This window comes from Hylaeus volcanicus, chromosome 7, assembly GCF_026283585.1.
Source record: "Hylaeus volcanicus isolate JK05 chromosome 7, UHH_iyHylVolc1.0_haploid, whole genome shotgun sequence".
NCBI lineage: Eukaryota > Metazoa > Arthropoda > Insecta > Hymenoptera > Colletidae > Hylaeus > Hylaeus volcanicus.
The window spans coordinates 7,706,526-7,723,045 of NC_071982.1; the positions used below are offsets into that span (position 1 = coordinate 7,706,526).

The 16,520-nt window shown below is 39.4% G+C and overlaps 3 protein-coding genes across 9 annotated transcripts in view; 1 reads left to right on the plus strand and 2 right to left on the minus strand.

Moving 5' to 3' along the window:
* The window catches only part of LOC128879306 (ribosomal protein S6 kinase alpha-5-like), a 42,502-nt gene extending 33,273 nt beyond the window's left edge, over positions 1-9,229 (minus strand). The window contains exons 1-2 of one of the 3 annotated variants that reach the window (XM_054128317.1): positions 7,971-9,229; positions 809-1,222 (exon numbers count right to left, since the gene is read on the minus strand). In XM_054128317.1, coding sequence (XP_053984292.1) covers positions 809-1,067 — 259 coding nt within the window. In that variant the 5' untranslated portion in view covers positions 1,068-1,222; positions 7,971-9,229. Of the gene's footprint in view, positions 1-808; positions 1,223-4,357; positions 5,230-7,970 lie in introns of those variants that run through there. The other 2 variants (XM_054128316.1, XM_054128318.1) reach the window with 2 other exon arrangements.
* A 206-nt stretch (positions 9,230-9,435) lies between these two features.
* On the plus strand, positions 9,436-12,019 carry LOC128879312 (iodotyrosine deiodinase). Of its 2 annotated transcripts, XM_054128333.1 has the most exons (4): positions 9,436-10,318; positions 10,487-10,699; positions 10,757-11,073; positions 11,157-12,019. In XM_054128333.1, exons 1-4 carry the CDS (start codon positions 10,144-10,146, stop codon positions 11,340-11,342), a joined length of 891 nt encoding a protein of 296 aa, XP_053984308.1. In that variant the 5' UTR covers positions 9,436-10,143; the 3' UTR covers positions 11,343-12,019. The 2 variants fall into 2 exon arrangements, with proteins under 2 accessions (XP_053984308.1, XP_053984306.1); XM_054128331.1 differs by having other exon boundaries at positions 9,437-10,318; positions 10,487-11,073.
* A 271-nt stretch (positions 12,020-12,290) lies between these two features.
* LOC128879311 (zinc finger protein DPF3) overlaps positions 12,291-16,520 on the minus strand; it is a 14,239-nt gene continuing 10,009 nt past the window's right edge. For 2 of the 4 annotated variants that reach the window (XM_054128329.1, XM_054128326.1), the window contains 2 exons: positions 13,911-14,023; positions 12,291-13,326 (listed from right to left, as the gene is read on the minus strand). In XM_054128329.1, coding sequence (XP_053984304.1) covers positions 13,195-13,326; positions 13,911-14,023 — 245 coding nt within the window. In that variant the 3' untranslated portion in view covers positions 12,291-13,194. Of the gene's footprint in view, positions 13,327-13,910; positions 14,024-14,391; positions 15,861-16,520 lie in introns of those variants that run through there. The other 2 variants (XM_054128328.1, XM_054128327.1) reach the window with 2 other exon arrangements.

Consider the following 16,520-nt stretch of genomic DNA (forward strand, 5'->3'; position numbering starts at 1 on the left):
CAACGCTCTGATTGGTCCCAGGTTTTCCGTTAATATCTCCTTAACGAAGCCTCGGACAACATTTTCGCTAAGGAAAAAGTTGTTTCAAATCACCCGAACTACCCCTTTCAAGGACCTCTAACATTCTCGAGACACCCTGTATAGAACTGAGCTCCTCTTTGTCACGAAACAAGTCGAAAATGTCCAATACAAATTTTCAGTCAGACTCGTAGTTTTCGAGAAAAACGAGCTCGAAAGTGGCGGAGTAGAATGCGCGGAAAAACCGCGCGGTTGCGTCAGGTGCGCGCGCATACCCACCCAATTTTCGAATTCGATTTCCTCGAAAACCAAGGCCCGTACAATAAAAACGTATTGGACATTTTCGACTCGTTTTTGAACGAAGAATCATCTAACGTGCTAAAACAATTCCGATTGACGAATTGGTTATAACTAGACTGCGGATATTGTCGCGCAAATTCGTAATTTTCATAGATAGTTTAACGAACTTGTAGCGTTTAACTTGACTGGAAAAATGCGTTAAATCTAAATTGTTAAGATTCTTATTAAGGAACTAACAAATAGTCAGTAACGTTAACGTTATTGTTACGAAGCTTCTGTATACAAGGAACACAAAATTTCCGACCGTGTATTTGCCATAAATGCATAAACATGGGCAATCTAGTGTAACAACGTTAACCCGGTAACGGTCCGTCCTTTAAAATTGCAATGTTAAAATTGCTCTGTACCGTAATTGTTCTCGTGACATCGTTGTGGTCGAATCGATCGAAAAAAAATGGTCGATTCGAAAGAAAAGCAAGCGCGTCCGTACCTCTATTGAATCTGTCCTCGTAGTCGTCGGAAACTGGCTCGCCGGAGTCCCTGACGTCGAGACTGTGGATGGCCTTGGCGAGGCAGTAGCATACTTCCGATCCGTGCTTCCTTTCTTCGGTGACGATCGTTTCCTCGACGGCCGCCTCGACGTCGCTCCCGTCCTCGAAGTAGCCGCTCTCGTGCTCGGGATTCTTCATGGTGGTCGGCGAGGTGCGACACTTGAGCATATCACGGTCAGCCACGCTTCTTCTCACCATAGGCGGCGTCACAGCGTAAACGCGACGACGACGGAAGTGTTAACTGACCGACCGTCGCATGGTCGTGCTTCTCGACCGATTCTCTTTCTCCCTCCGTCCTCTTCACCAGGAGATTCGATTTTCTCGTCGACGAGGCTCCGAGAACCTTGTCGATCCTTCGACACAAACAACAACGGCTCGACTCAGTATTTTGGGGATTTTTGGGCGATTTCCGTAAAGAGGTTCGGACTCTAGGCGGAAGGAATTTGGTTCGAGCGACTGCGTTTCCACGGCGTAAAGGTCGGGTCTGACATCGTTGGCCGTTCGAGGCCACGGCTACGTTTCTCGATCGCGAGGAAGGGTGGGGGGCGGTGTGGGTCACGTGGGTGGGGGCTGCTGGGTCGCTTTAACCCTTTGCACACGATAAATTTCTATAAAACCAAAAAAACTCAACTTAGAAAAGAAACATCTACGAACATTCGTGACTCAATGAATTATCATTACAATTTGTAATTAGCTGTATTCTGATATAAGTAAAATTAAAATTGTACGTTCAAAAAGTCACCTTTTAAATTACATATGTCGCCCTGGAAGCGCCACTCGAGCGCAAAGGGTTAAAGTGGGATTTACGGTATCTTTGTTTTTTAACACGTTGACCGCTAGACTAATATACGGGCAGTGTAATAAGTATTCGTACAGGAACCGATTCGAAGTAAAACTTCGTATATTTATTTGATTAATAAATTTTCGGGGATGAAATAATTAACATTCCTATATATTTTAAGAGCGGAGTTTGCGCAAATGGCTTGTTTGCGGTGTAACTTTTTTCTAAAGGGTGGATAAATGAAAATTGCGGTTGGACAAACGTGGACGAATCGTGGACAAACGAATGCAATTTGATTTTTATCAAAATTTGCATTTGGGGGTGCCAACTTTACGAAGCTCTTAATATTCTAGTTATTAATAAAGCAATTGTCTTCGTTACTTTTTCCAATAATAAGTCATTTATTAATGTTATTAAAGACGTATAGATTAATCAGAAAAATTTACATGAATTACAAAATAGCAATAAACAAACGAAAGAATGTCACATTTTCGGCTACGATAAAACACGGGGGAGGCATTGTAATGGTGTGGGGATGCATTTCGACTTCCGGCGTCGGCAATTTAGTTGGCATCATGGTTAAGGATGCTTATTTGAATCTTTTAAAAAGCAATTTAAAACAAAGTGCAGAAAAAATGGGGATTGCTGAAGATTTTAGATTTTACCAGGATAACGATTCTAAACACAAGTCGCGGATTGTTTAAGAATTTTTATTGTATAATTGCACCAAATGCCTTCATCCACCTCCACAATCACCAGACCTTAACCCTATAGAAAGCTTATGGGATAAGTTGAACCAACGGATTCGCAATACACCCATTCGTTCCAAAGAAGAACTTAAAATTAGGCTTCAAGAAGAATGGGCATCCATTTCGACAGAATATTTAAAACAAATCATTTCTAATATGCCGAATCGATTGAGACATATTATAAAAGAAAAGGGATTTGCAACAAAATATTAATGTGGAACATACAATGTTTAATTTGAATTAATAAATGTTCTTTCTCATACTGTCCGAAATATTTTTGTGACCCGAAAATGCGGTACTCTTTCGTTTGTTTATTGTTATTATATAATTTATGTAAATTTTTGGATTAATGTATATATCTTTATTAATAATGTTAATAAACGATTTATTATTGGAAAAAGTAACGAAGACGATTGCTTTTTTTAATGACTACGATATCAAGCCATAAAGCTAACCATACACTGGTGTCCGAATATTTCTGAGAGTCACTGTACAGTTGGTGTAGAAAGTATTCGTACACCGATGAATTTCCAAGAAAACTGTGTAAAATTGTAACTTATTAATTTATTTTTTATAAACAATGACAATCTACATGTTCTCGGAAATCTCTAAAATAGATAGATTACAAAAAGAATAGCTATTTATGTAAGTTGCGAAATTAACAAGAAAAAAAAAACAATTAATCGATAGAAATATTGAAGCAATAACTATTCGGACAACTGTTTAAAAGTACTTTACTGGAAATTCGATGTTTTCTAATTCGCACGGAGCAATAAACTAATGTGTTTACGTTACAAACTCTGCTGTAAATGGTTCGTCATGAGAATCGTACAAATACTTATTGCTTTTATATTTTTATCCACTTTTCGCATCTTTTTGTTACTTTCACAAATTATATTAACTAGTAAATGTTGGTTGGACTATATCTATCTTAGAGACTTCCGAGAATATGTAAAATATCATTGATTACAAAAAAAAAAGAAGTTAAGAAACTACAATTTCACACAAAAGTTTTTTTGGAGAATTGATCGGTGTACGAATACATTCTACACACACTGTATATTAAATAGTCCCGCTGCTGCGACTCTATTATTGCGGTTATACAGGGTGTCCCAAAAATGTTGGAGGTCCTTGAAAAGGGTGGTTCAGGGGGTGATTTCAAATAACTTTTTCCTTAGCGAAATTGTTGTCCGAGGCATCGTTGAGGAGATATTAACGGAAAACACTGACCAATCAGAGCGCGCATATGCCGTTGGAGCGGCTGCGATAGCGATGGCTACGCGCTAGGTAGCCGCTCTCGTACGCGAACAAGTGAGTCGACGTGCATTGAAGGATATTGACGCGGCCGCTCAGCGCGTAGCCTTCGCTACCGCGGCCGCTCCAACGGTATCCGCGCGCTCTGATTGGTCGGTTTTTTTTTTATTAATATCTACTTAACGAAGCCCCATCCGACATTTTTGCAAAGGAAAAAGTTGTTTCAAATCACCTCCCGAACCACCCTTTTCAAGGTGTTACAACATTTTTGGGACACCCTGTATATCTCGACGATAACTCGTTTAAAGTCGAAAAATGCGAAAACAACCGGTTACGGAATTCTGTGTGCACGAGTGTTTGTACGCACCGCACGTTATCTCCTGTTTTGCTTTGTATCTCGGCAGCGGTTTATCGAAAAAAACGCGAAATACGGCGTTGCGTTGAATTTTTGTTGAAATTTTCGAAAACAAGTTTACTAGTCGAGATAAGTAAATTAGCAAGTAAATTGTTGACCGAGCCGAGTTCCGATAGGTTTCTTTGTTTTCGATGCGCAGTGGGTAAAACGTGCATCAAAAGTCGTGTCGCAATCCCCTTTCTTTGGTTATGCAGTCGTGTTCCAATTCCTCCGCCGAGTCAGGCAAAAGTGTCGGGTCGAACGAAACGGATTGGCATCGTTATCCTACTGACACACTTAAGTCGCGTACCTTGTACGGAGAGCACAGCCTCGGCCTTGGCCACCTTCGCGAATATCCGATCCGTCTCGCCTCGCTTCGGGAAGAACAGCCAGGGAAACGCGCACGATTCCCCCACGGAACAGCGTGCCACGTGTTCCCGTGCCAGGAGCGTGTCCCTTTTCGACCGAAACGGAGCAAAGGGCTTCGCGTTGGTATTTATTTTTAAATGCTCGATAAGACACCGCGTTCTATCCCCGCCGTCGCGCTAAACGGAAGTTTCCACTAGGTGTCAGCGTCGGTCAAAATACGATCCACGATCGTAGGGATAATTATCACTGGCCGACTACCGAACCGCTACCGAGCATATGGTTTCGCCGTGATCGTTAACGGATCTCTCGCACGGCGCAGAAACGGTGCACATGGAAACACGCGGTGTCCAGGTTCTTCTTTTTCACGTCGGTCGTCGGTAACGCTCGTCGAAATATGGAAGCTTTTCGAAAAGTCGTTTCGCGACGGGGTCCGTTCCACTTTCACTTCGGCGAAGCACGTTGCACAGCCGCAGACACGTCGGGAACGGTGTGTTTTCGATGCGTACGTAACGAGACGGGAGACATATGCGCGCACCAAGGAACCGTTGCGTTGTATACGCGCATACACACCGTGGTACGAGGCGCGCGATTCATAGACGCGATGCGCACCGGCCCGAGTCTCGCAGTCGACTGACGCCCGCCTCCCACTACGGGGCCGACGAGTCACCCTTCACCGGCGACTAACAGCTGATTTGGAAAACACCGAGACCCGCCCACTCACGGATCAACCGGCCGCGGTGCCCCGAGCTGTTGCGTAATAACGGCTAATCCTCTTTTCCCGATTCCACGGAAATCGAATTAACTCCGTTGGTGCATACCGACCGATAAAAAGAGACGTGCTTCCAAGAAGGATTCGGGTTACTCGGGGAATACTTTTATTTATAAATAGACTGCGCAAGAAACTACGAAATGCGATAGGAAATAAACATTGCAAGTAACATTCATATTATATTGGGTTGTCTGGAAAGTCCATGCCGATTTTTGATAGGTGGTGCAGGTCTGAATATGTCGAAATTGCTGAAAACAAATAATATACAGGGTGTCCCAAAAATGTTGGAGGTCCTTGAAAAGGGTGGGTCAGGGGGTGATTTGAAACAACTTTTTCCTTAGCGAAAATGTTGTCCGAGGTTTCGTTAAGGAGATATTAAGCGAAAACCCCGACCAATCAGAGCGCGAGTATGCCGGTTGAGCGTAGGCTACGCTGCTAGGCGGCCGCGCTCATACGCTACCGCGGCCGCTCCAACGGCATCCTCGCGCTCTGGTTGGACAGTGTTTTCCGTTAATATCACCTCAACGAAGCCTCGGACAATATTTTCGCTAAGGAAAAACTTGTTTCAAATCACCTCCCGAACCACCCCTTTCAAGGTGTTACAACATTTTTGGGACACCCTGTATTCCTTGGGTCGTATACGTAGAGAATCCGTACATTATGAATCGTAAATATCCGCGTCCCCTTCGAAACGCGTTCCCCTACTAAGAGTTGTAACTTAAGTGGGTATACAATGTCGACTCGCGTGGTAAAGACAAAGAGAGAGTACATCAGTTGAGCAACACCGAAGAGAGTTTGGAGTACCATGGTATAGGCATGCGCCTTCAAGGAACGAGAGCGATGCTTATGATTCATGATTGTAGATACGCGATTGTAGACAGAGCCCAACATCGTTCTATTATTAATTAATTACTATTGATTATTATCACTATTCATGGCTGAGTAGACCTGTGTAACGCGTCGATAACTCGAGATGCAGTCGACGCGAATAAGTAGGTTGTGGTACGCGCTTAAATTTTTATCGACGTATGGATGGATCGATCGTCGATAAACGGAACGTCGATTTGATCGATAAAACAGTGCCTCGCTGTTGGTCACGAGCGCGATGCGCACGTAGATGGAAGCGTAAACATAGGCGTAATGCTTTATTTTTAAATATATCGATGCGTTCGTTCTTTTTATGTTGTTATTGCGAGGAATACTGTTAATTGGATGTCATACACGGATAATTGAATTAAAATAGAATCCCTGCGATACAATAACAACGTGAACTTCAGAAAGTCTTTGAACTGAAAATCCGTCGATCCAATTTCCTTGAACTATCGAGAATATTTCACAACAATTATACAACAACCGTAGTATATTTCTTTTATGAGTATATTAAAAACGATGAGCGGATTATCCTTGCCATGTACGAGGAGAATTATTTTCTTATTTGCATAAGTAAATATTTATTCGACCACCTTCAAAGAAAAGTTTACTCGAATAACGAATAATGTCTTACACAACTATCGGGTCTCCAGTAAAAGATCCTTTCCTGAAGTCCTATAAATAGGACCCTGGTACACAATTAATTAACAACAAAATGTGACTGACATTCGACGTGCAGAAGTCTAAAGATAAAAGTCAGCAGATTTATTTTAGACTGTCCTGTCTGCGTCAACAAAGGGTGATAAGCGTTTTGCTGCTATAGTTGCACGATTCTGTTTCATTAACCAATAAAACAGGACCCAGTATTACGTGCTTAAAAGGCCACCTTCTGCTTGCATACCACTAAAATTAGAAACTTATGTATGTTGTTTCTGTTCTGTGGCAACAAAGCATACAAATTCTTCCTTTAGTTTCAGGAAAGACAGACTCTCACGGCCACCACGTTATTGTACAGATATTTTGGACTGACGTTGTATTTTTAGTACTTGAGAATGTCACTGACACCTTATGGTACTGCCTTTTTATTTTGAGAAGCAACCAAACAATGTCGAGCTAATGGAAAAGGTACGGAAACTCTAACATTCTACCTCGCTGCATAGATATTAAACAGGTTAAATTCAGGTTTCTTTTTTGTATAATACAATTCAATTCAAAATTTGTGTACCTTCTCTAAATTTTATTCTAATGTAATGTAAAAGAAAATAGAATACTGTTTAGAATACTGTTCTAACATTCCTTGTAACGCACAGTTTTGTTTGTCATATGATGCAACCGAAGCATTTTTTTATTACAGAATAGAACTATAACCTAACAAACAGCTTGGAAAATATGACCAATAAATTATTTTTCGACAAACAATTACGTGAACGATTCATTTTGTATATTTAAGAAGCATCTCGTGTGAAATTCTGAGCTACTCGATGCAACAGCAGGACCGACGATAAAGTTACCAGCGCCCAGCTGCGATTTCCAATTTAGGCCCCTTTGATCTCGCGTTACAAATTAAAAATAAATGAAATCCGAAATTCCCAATTTCTCGATCGTATCGAATATAAAACGCGATAACATTTTGTTACGTAACGATATAATTGGACGAATACCGAGCTACGAAGTAACGAGTCAACGTAAAGATGTATATAATCTCTATTTCAAATTTCCTTTGGCAGCTATCGCATTAAAATAAATTTTTCCTCGTTCGTTCTCGCGGATCCCGTGCAACAGTTACGCTCGCGTAAAAACGAAATATTATCAACGATTCGAAACGACAATCGATTTGGCGTTATCGGAATCGAAGATAAGCGTTGATCGTCACCTGGGTAGCGTCGAGAGGTGTGAGAAAGAAAATTGCACATACCAAATGTCAAGACATGGGTGACCGTCTGTTCCGTGCTGGTATTCCCAAGGATTTCCGAGGGTGGGGGTGGCGGTGGAAGTGGCGGCTGCATGACGTTCTCCATTCCCCTCTTTGCTCGTTAAAATTTGTTGTCACTCACGATGCAATACGGTATTCCTCAAAGAAAACACATCTCGCGAGACACACGGCTCGATGGGTCCACTTGTTCGTCGCGAAACGTGCGCGTGACCGTTCTCAACGTATCGACACGATCCCGTTGACAGGAACGATTAACGAGGTTAATTCGCGTGCACGGGGACGCTCGCTCTCCCGATCATCGACGGAATCGATATATGATCCACGAGATTCCCGTTGACATCGCGTTTTACATGATTGCTACGATTTTCGTTCCGTCCCGTGTTGACGGACGACGAAGACACGCACGTTTCGTCACTGCGCATCCGCAACGTGCAACCGAACGACACCGACTGCTTCGATTGCTGCGCCGCCACTGTCGACTGTGGTCGATCGCTTACCGACTGTAGCAATAACACGTCGCTAGAAAGCATCACACTGTATTATTATACGCAATCTTTTCGCTCGAGAAACGAACGACCGCTTCCTTCGAGAGATAATCACACGAATCCGCCAATGGCGAATCTAGACTTATCGCGGCATGAGAATAATCACTTCGAGTGGCCCCTTCCTTTTCTCGGTCGAATATCATTTAAATGTTATTTATCGTTCTATATAAATCTCTAGATGAAATATTCGAACATTTCGATGCTCAAACTTGGAATTGAATATGTTAAAAATATAAAAAACCGTCAACTCTTAGGTTCTCATGTACTCGAGGGCCTGGCACGTTCGACTTTTGTGGTAGATTCGTCCCTGAAGTCGGCGCTGGAGTCACCAGTGCCGGCCATCTATGCACCGGTGCCCCGCGATCGAAGGGGCTCCAACGATCAAGAACTAAAGAAACTCATGAAATAATGTACTCTTGCACATCGAATGAGTTATTTCTAAATGTATCAACTGTATCGAAACTTTTCTTTAGTGCCGAGCGCTCTTTCAGCAAATGAAAATTAATCAAGAATTATCTTCGGTCAGGCATGTGTGCAGAAAAATGCACTTTGTTAAATGCACTTGCTATATTAAGCATCGAAAAAGAAATTGCAAAAAATTGTAATTTTTCTGAAGTAATTAATACACTAGCAAAAACAAAATCACACATTAAATAAATATGCATTAGTAATATATATGTTCGTGTTTGTATTCTTTCTTTTTTACTTTACAAAAAATTTAGGGCCCCAAATGGTTTCTTGGACCCAGGCCCGTTTATAGAGAAGGCCGGCTCTGGCCGATACAATGACCGATTTAGGTGTTCCGCTTCTAAATTGTAAATGAAAAATAAATGGAAGCTGCACCCGTGAATTTCAAGTAATATCTAGCAGCGTACGGGATATGACAAATCGAACTTACATCATGGTTACACCGCAACCTTATAACACTGATAAGCAAAACCCATGTAAGAATAGGGGGCATAAGAGGCACCATGAGTCGTTGCGTCATTTGCTTCTGAACGCGAAGGAGGCAAATGGTTATATACGAAATAAATAATGCCCGTTAAAAGTAAACAGTGACTTTATTCGTAGTAACAAGTCTTTAACAATAGTAAGATGTTAATAAAAGTCATTGTCTAAGTCAGCGTCAATGAATTTATCGTAATTCTTCATAGCCTGAGTTTCTTACGCTGAATAATTAAATCGTTACCATATATTGCTTAAAATGTAGTTAGACGTTTTTTCGGTAGATTATATTCTCTTCTATCGAAAAGAAATAAGTGCGAATTACGATTTCCAATTCGATCGTTATAATCGTTACGATTAGAATTAGAGTTTCCTCGTTCGACGCTTTGGAAATCCGAAATTTTGCTAGGCGTAATACTTTGAAGAGACGAGCACTTAAATATTTCGTTGTATCGTAAACGATCGACAAACATAAGCGAGTAATTAAATCTAAAGTTCCAGAGCGAGTAATGGGATACATCGTGCCGTTTAAAAGCGATATCTCAGATAATTTGTTTCAGATGTATCTCACCACTCGTATTAACGAGTAATCTCTTATTGTTAACCTTCCTTCGGTAGAATTCCGAATATTTTCTTATAGAAACGAACTTTGAATTTCTCTACAAATGATTTCTGAACTTCTACCATTTTGGACGAAATACTGGTATCACGTCGTGATCGGTATTATTTCTTGTGTATTTTTAAAAGTACTTTACCAAGTATCGAAGAAGAGCGTCATTTCTATTAAAAACGATGAGAGTGATTCTAAAATTTTAAATAACGGTATGGAGGAGCCAGAAGGTAATAATACCCAATGTTATTGCCACCAAATTTGAATTTGTAACGCTAGACTTGTTAAAAAATGTATGCCATTTAGTATACAAAATTAATTTAAAAAGTATGTCAAATCCATTTCACTTTATCGTATGTAATAACAGGTAATCTTGATAATAATTTAATGATTTTTAGACTCTAGCGAAGAAACATTAGGAGATAGCGAGGAACCTGCTCTACCAAAAGACTTAGAACATATTCCATACGAATATAAAAAATCCTCTGAATCAGAGATGCTCCGTCGAGCATCAGAGTTTTATAAAATAGTAGCCGCTAGAAGAACTATAAGATTTTTCAGTCCAGACCCCGTACCAAAAGAAGTCATACATGAGATAATAAAAGCTGCAGGTACAATATTACGTAATTACATTCACAGTACTGTTTATATATCTAAGTCTGTTTTAGGCACTGCGCCTAGTGGTGCACATACAGAACCATGGACATTCGTAGCGGTATCAAGCCAAAAGGTGAAAGAGCAAATACGATGTGTTGTTGAAACCGAAGAAGAAATAAATTACAAGCAAAGAATGGGAGTAAAGTGGACCACTGACTTACTTCCGTTAAAAACCAATTGGATCAAAGAATATCTGACAACTGCACCTTACTTGTTGCTAGTATTTAAGCAAACTTATGGAATTTTGCCCAACGGAAAGAAAAAAGTTCATTACTACAACGAAATAAGCACATCGATAGCATGTGGTATTCTCCTTACGGCTATACAGGTAATAATCGTTATAATACTATTATTTCTTACAGCGTGTACCTATGAATAGTATGAATCTTAATACGAGAACTTTAAAACTAGTACGCAGGTTTGGTAACTCTGACTTCTACTCCTTTAAATTGTGGACCTGCCATCCGCAACATTCTTGGACGTCCTCCTAATGAAAAGCTTGTCGTATTACTACCAGTTGGATATCCGGCAAAGGATGCTACAGTGCCTGCTCTTCGACGAAAACCTCTATCAAATATTTTAATCGAAATTCATTGACATATACGTAATAACAAACAGTGGATTCCCGTCTAATGCTCCATCAGAATTACGTTTGCTTATGGGATAATATCAAATGAGTACACGTAATCATAGATTTATACAAATCCTATTTTTGATAAAAAAACTTATATTTTTTTTCTTGAGTATTGTTTGTTACTTATGAATATCTTACATTACACTTTCGCAAATATATATATTATTTATCGGTAATTATAGAATATAGTTTTCCTTGGTCACAACATGACTTCCGATCTTATAAAGTTATCCTAAAATGTTCAAAAGGGAAGCTAATCCCTGAAATATAGCACCCAAAGAAGTTCTATCGTTATGTATTATCTTCCTGCACTTGGAAAATTTGTCATGGCACACAATAAGACTGTCTAAAGTTAGCGATTTCAGTTTGTACAAACTAATGTTTATTCAAATTTGCATACAGTGTGTTAAAAATAAGCAATATAAAATGTAAAGTCACCACGTTTAAATCGGTTCAAACTCAAAATATTTATAGACTAATTTCTCATGACACCTAGTACACAATTAAACGTCGTGAAGCGACTCTAAAATTACCGAATAAAAAAAAAAAAAAAAAAGAAAAGAAAAGAAATACATCAATGAGTACCAAATATCACCACGGTATCTTAAATTAAGTACATTCGATATATAAAATATAAAAATACTGAACTAAGATTAAGGGGAATATAGAATATAATTTTCTTTTCTGCTGTACTGCGAGTTTGTATGTCATAGCTATACCGCTACTAATGGCTGTGTCGTTAAGTGTAAAAGCTTTAGCATCATGATACGTACAGATAAACAGACGGTGTCCTATTCGTCGCTATTTATGAAACAGATGCTATTAATATCGCTTTTTTTTTCTCCCTAGATTCTAGGGCCTAGAATATCAATTTTTTCTTACTTTTGCATCTTTCGTGAATTTCTTGGATCGAACCAAGCCGATAGCGAGGAGCTAAGAGTTTATGAAAATTCAAAATCTCCGAATTTCTTTCTTTTTTTTTTTTTTTAAAATATAATCATCAAAATTCTAAAAGCGACCAAACTTCGAATGTCAATGGCTAAAAGTAAATTGGCCTAGAACTAGGAGAGTACCATTTCGTTAGCAATTATCAAACTAACATCTAACATTTCTATAATAGTAATATCTCCGTCGATACTACCTGTCTTTCTAAAACGAATAAAAAATACATTTGTCTCGTTTCAATGAAGAAATGCAATCGTTCAACGACAATCCATTGTCAGAGTCCTTGATACTAAAGTTATTCCATTAGTTCCATTAACTTCAACGGTGAGCTTATAGAGATTGGGTTCACCTAATTGTTTCGTTTTCTTTTTTTTTCTCTTTTTTTCTCTTTAATAGAAATATTCAGACAGTCCATTAACGATATACTTTTATATACTACCGGTAAACGCTAGTTCGTTAAAATTATAAATACGCAGTTATCGTACTTTTAGTTTTCTGAGATCACCAGTGCCTGAGATATCTAACGCAGCAGCATACACTACGAACAACTTCGTAAAGTTTCGTCGTTATCGTTGAAACTTAAATAAGAAAGAAAAGAAAGAAAGAAACAAACAAAATATTAAGAAAAAATAAAATAAAATAAAATAAAATAAAATAAAATAAAATAAAATAAAATAAAAATTGAATCGTTAATGCTGCCAGCTTCGTAACGAACTTCCTTAACCAACGAAATATCTTCGATAAATTGGAAGTACATCCGCGTCTACGTAATACTATAAGGAAAGTGAGCTCGTGAATACTCTCCTAATTCGAGAACGGCCGCTGCACCACAGATTTAAAATCCGTGACTTATCTACGAGACAAGTGACTTTAATCACGGTGATGAAATTCTGCTATGCACAGACGGCAAGACCAGGAGCCCTCGGGAGGAGATGCAAGAGGTGGAGACAGACAATACATGTGGTATCCACGATCACAGTCGTCACAGAACAGCAGCTGATCCTAGTTTAGTTCGCGAAACAATTAATTAGCTTGCTACGAAAATTACCTTGGCACGAGTGGTTTACTTTGTTTTTGTTTTTTAAATCGATTGTCATTTCTTTCGCGTTACCCTAGACTTGTTCGGAATTAAATTTTATGCGACTAATCGTTCAAAACAAATATGAATTTCAAGATGTGAAATAGAGTGGCTCCGATACTAAGTTGCAATTTGTCCGGTAAGCGTAATTTAGGTGTCGATAGAGACGGAATAGTTTCCGTGCATCTCGCTCCAACCATTTTCCCATGCTAAATGATATTATATCGAAGCGAAATGCGCCAGGTTTGCACTGGAGACACTCGCCGTATCGAGCGCTACGCGATATGCAGATAGCAAGAGCGATCGCGCACCTTGCGCTAGCCGCTCCTGAACGGCGAATGTCTGCCGCGCATCTGCCTCGCGCACGAGCGGCCCTCGTGTTTCCCCGCGAAACCTAAAAACACACTAAAATAGAAATAAAAAGTGTGAAAATAATTGGAGCGAGCGTGGACGGACCGTTTCGTTCGTACGCGTTAAGGGGTCCCGTAAAATGGTGATAGATACTCACATCGTTGTCAGAGGTGCCACAAATGGAACAGCATTTGCATTCGATACACTGCCACCTGTACTTGCGAACAGAAACGATCATGTTCGCTGTGAATTGCAAACAAGTCGGATGCCCTATAACAAGAATGGAACACGCATATGGGACGGAACAGGATTACTTGTTTTTGGACGAGTAGAAAGGTGCTAGGACATTTATCTTGTGCCGAAGAACAGTGAACTCCAAGCTATCTCGTTTTCTATTATTTCTTTTTTTTTTCTCTCTCTCTCTCTCGCATCAGAGTACGTAAATTTTTATCTTTGGTTTTTTCAAAATTCGAACAGAAGCACTCGACAATTGAACATCAATTCTTGGCTTTGATCAATATGTAGAGAAAACAAACGCGTGCGATCGTAATTTATATGATATATATATATATAGAAATATATATGTAAAATGACTTTCACCCTTCCTCAGCACTAAAAACGTCCGGAATAATGATACGTTTTGTTATGTTTCCGCACAGAATGTTTTATTTTATGATATCTGCGATTTCTTTTGATGTCACCTCTTGAACATATTGTTATTTTATTTGGAATAGTAAAGGTGGTAAAGTAATAGCGGTGCGTACCTTGGAATAGTTCACGTTCTTTCTTGCGCAGCACAATATAAACGTCGCGGACCAGCACACTCTCTCACTCGCATAATCTCCAAAAATTCTCTCATTCGTTCACTTTCACGCTGTTTCCCTCGTTCACTTTTTTCTCATTCTTCTACACACGCACACAACTCATATAACGTATCACATTTCATATATATATATACATATATATATGATATACATATGATATGATATAATATATATATATATATATATTTATATATAACTAGTGTTACTTAAATACTAGATTTGTAAGCCTCATGGGTATTGCTTAATTAAAAATTGCCTAATAACAAGTCTTCGATTTTTATATAACAAGGAGGAACTATTTGCATGCTTTCGTATTTTTTCGTATTTTTCGTTTTCATCATTTTTTCTTTTTTTTTGTTTTTGTTTCCTGCCTCTCTTATACTATACCATGTGAGTTTCTCTTACGATAAATATTTAAGAGTACCGGGAGATACGACAGCGATTCACCTTTTGAATTTATTCTCGTCGCATGGCCGCTACCGGATGGCAAATTATAACGATACTCTAAGACGAGGATGATCAACGCGATTAGTTATGGCGCACGGCCAATAGCCTCGTGCAAATTAATATCTTCCGTCGTTACGGACGAATCGAACGTTGCGGTTGGTCGTGCTCGCAACTAATCCAGTTGGTCATCTCTGGTCTAAAAATCTTGCGACACCTTCTCCGTTTCGTTTCTTTTGCAAAGACTGGAAAGTGTACGGGGAACGGTTAACCCTAGGACGACTTCTGAGGTCATTCGAGATTCCTGCAGAATGAAAATTTCATTAGATTCGAATCGACTCTCGCAACGATTATGATTACATCTGCAAAAGTAACCATTTACATCGAGTGAAACGTAACGAATCATTAATATTTTTATAAGTAATTATTTAATTTAATATTTTTATAAAAGGATAGGATGAATCTGAAATTTGGAGATCAATTATGCACGAGTACTATCTCACGTTTTGATATTTACAATTTGTTGCAACTGTACGAAGCCACCGTTGATATTTAGAGGAAGCAAAAAAGAACAAGTTGCGAGTATTTGAAAGATGCTCGCGATCCAGAAGTCCTCCGAGGGTTAAAGGACACAGAACCGAGGCGTGACGCTCGACGACCATCTAGAAAATTGTTCTGCACGGAGAACGCTGCATTCTCGGTTGATTAGACGCACCGTAAAATTAATCGCCTATCTCTGTATCGCTCGTCGACGTGACGGACGTAACATGACATAACAAGGAAACCTAGCGTCGAGTACGTGCGCGTTGCAACTTGCGTCGTCTTGTGTATCCGTAAATCTATGAAAACATGTAACGTTAGCGTTTCTTTAAATTTATATATATATATATAAAAAAAAAAAATGAATTAAATGATATTAAATACGATCGAATAATCTCCTACCTCCACGAGACGAAAAACTCATAAGGTATCGTTACAGTGTTAGATACGACGCTCTTTAATTCTATTCGAACGATATCTTGCACGAATATCAAAGCTTGTACAAAACTAAGCTATATCGAATCTCTACTCGAGGATCTATGACGATACATTCTTTTTCTTTCTTTCCCTCTCTCGACACGACGTATTCGTCTAAGTCGTACCTAACTCGAACAAAACACATGAAAAAGAATACATCTTTCACCATATACTCTATGCCAGCGCCGATCGTCTACGCTTCGGCGCACGGCGAGCGCGCGAACTTATCTTTTTTTTCCCCTTTCCTTTTCTATTTTTTTTTTGTTCCTCTAAATACGCAATAAATATTCTCTCGTCAACGGACATGACGATCCGATAGCAGGAGACATTCACTATACGTAACGCGACGAAATGATTAATGCCCAGAACGAAACGGATGATTTGAAGAGCAGCAGGTTCGGTGGAATGTGTGGAAAAAAAAAGAAGAAAAAGAAGAAGAAGAAGAAGAAGAAGAAGAAGAAGAAGAAGAAGAAGAAGAAGAA

Coding starts and splice junctions, on each gene's coding strand:
- LOC128879312 (XM_054128331.1), top strand. CDS start 10,144: ATGATTTCTGAACTTCTACCATTTTGGACGAAATACTGGTATCACGTC. Junction 10,319..10,486: donor CGGTATGGAGGAGCCAGAAG/GTAATAATACCC, acceptor AATGATTTTTAG/ACTCTAGCGAAGAAACATTA. Junction 11,074..11,156: donor TTCTCCTTACGGCTATACAG/GTAATAATCGTT, acceptor CTTTAAAACTAG/TACGCAGGTTTGGTAACTCT.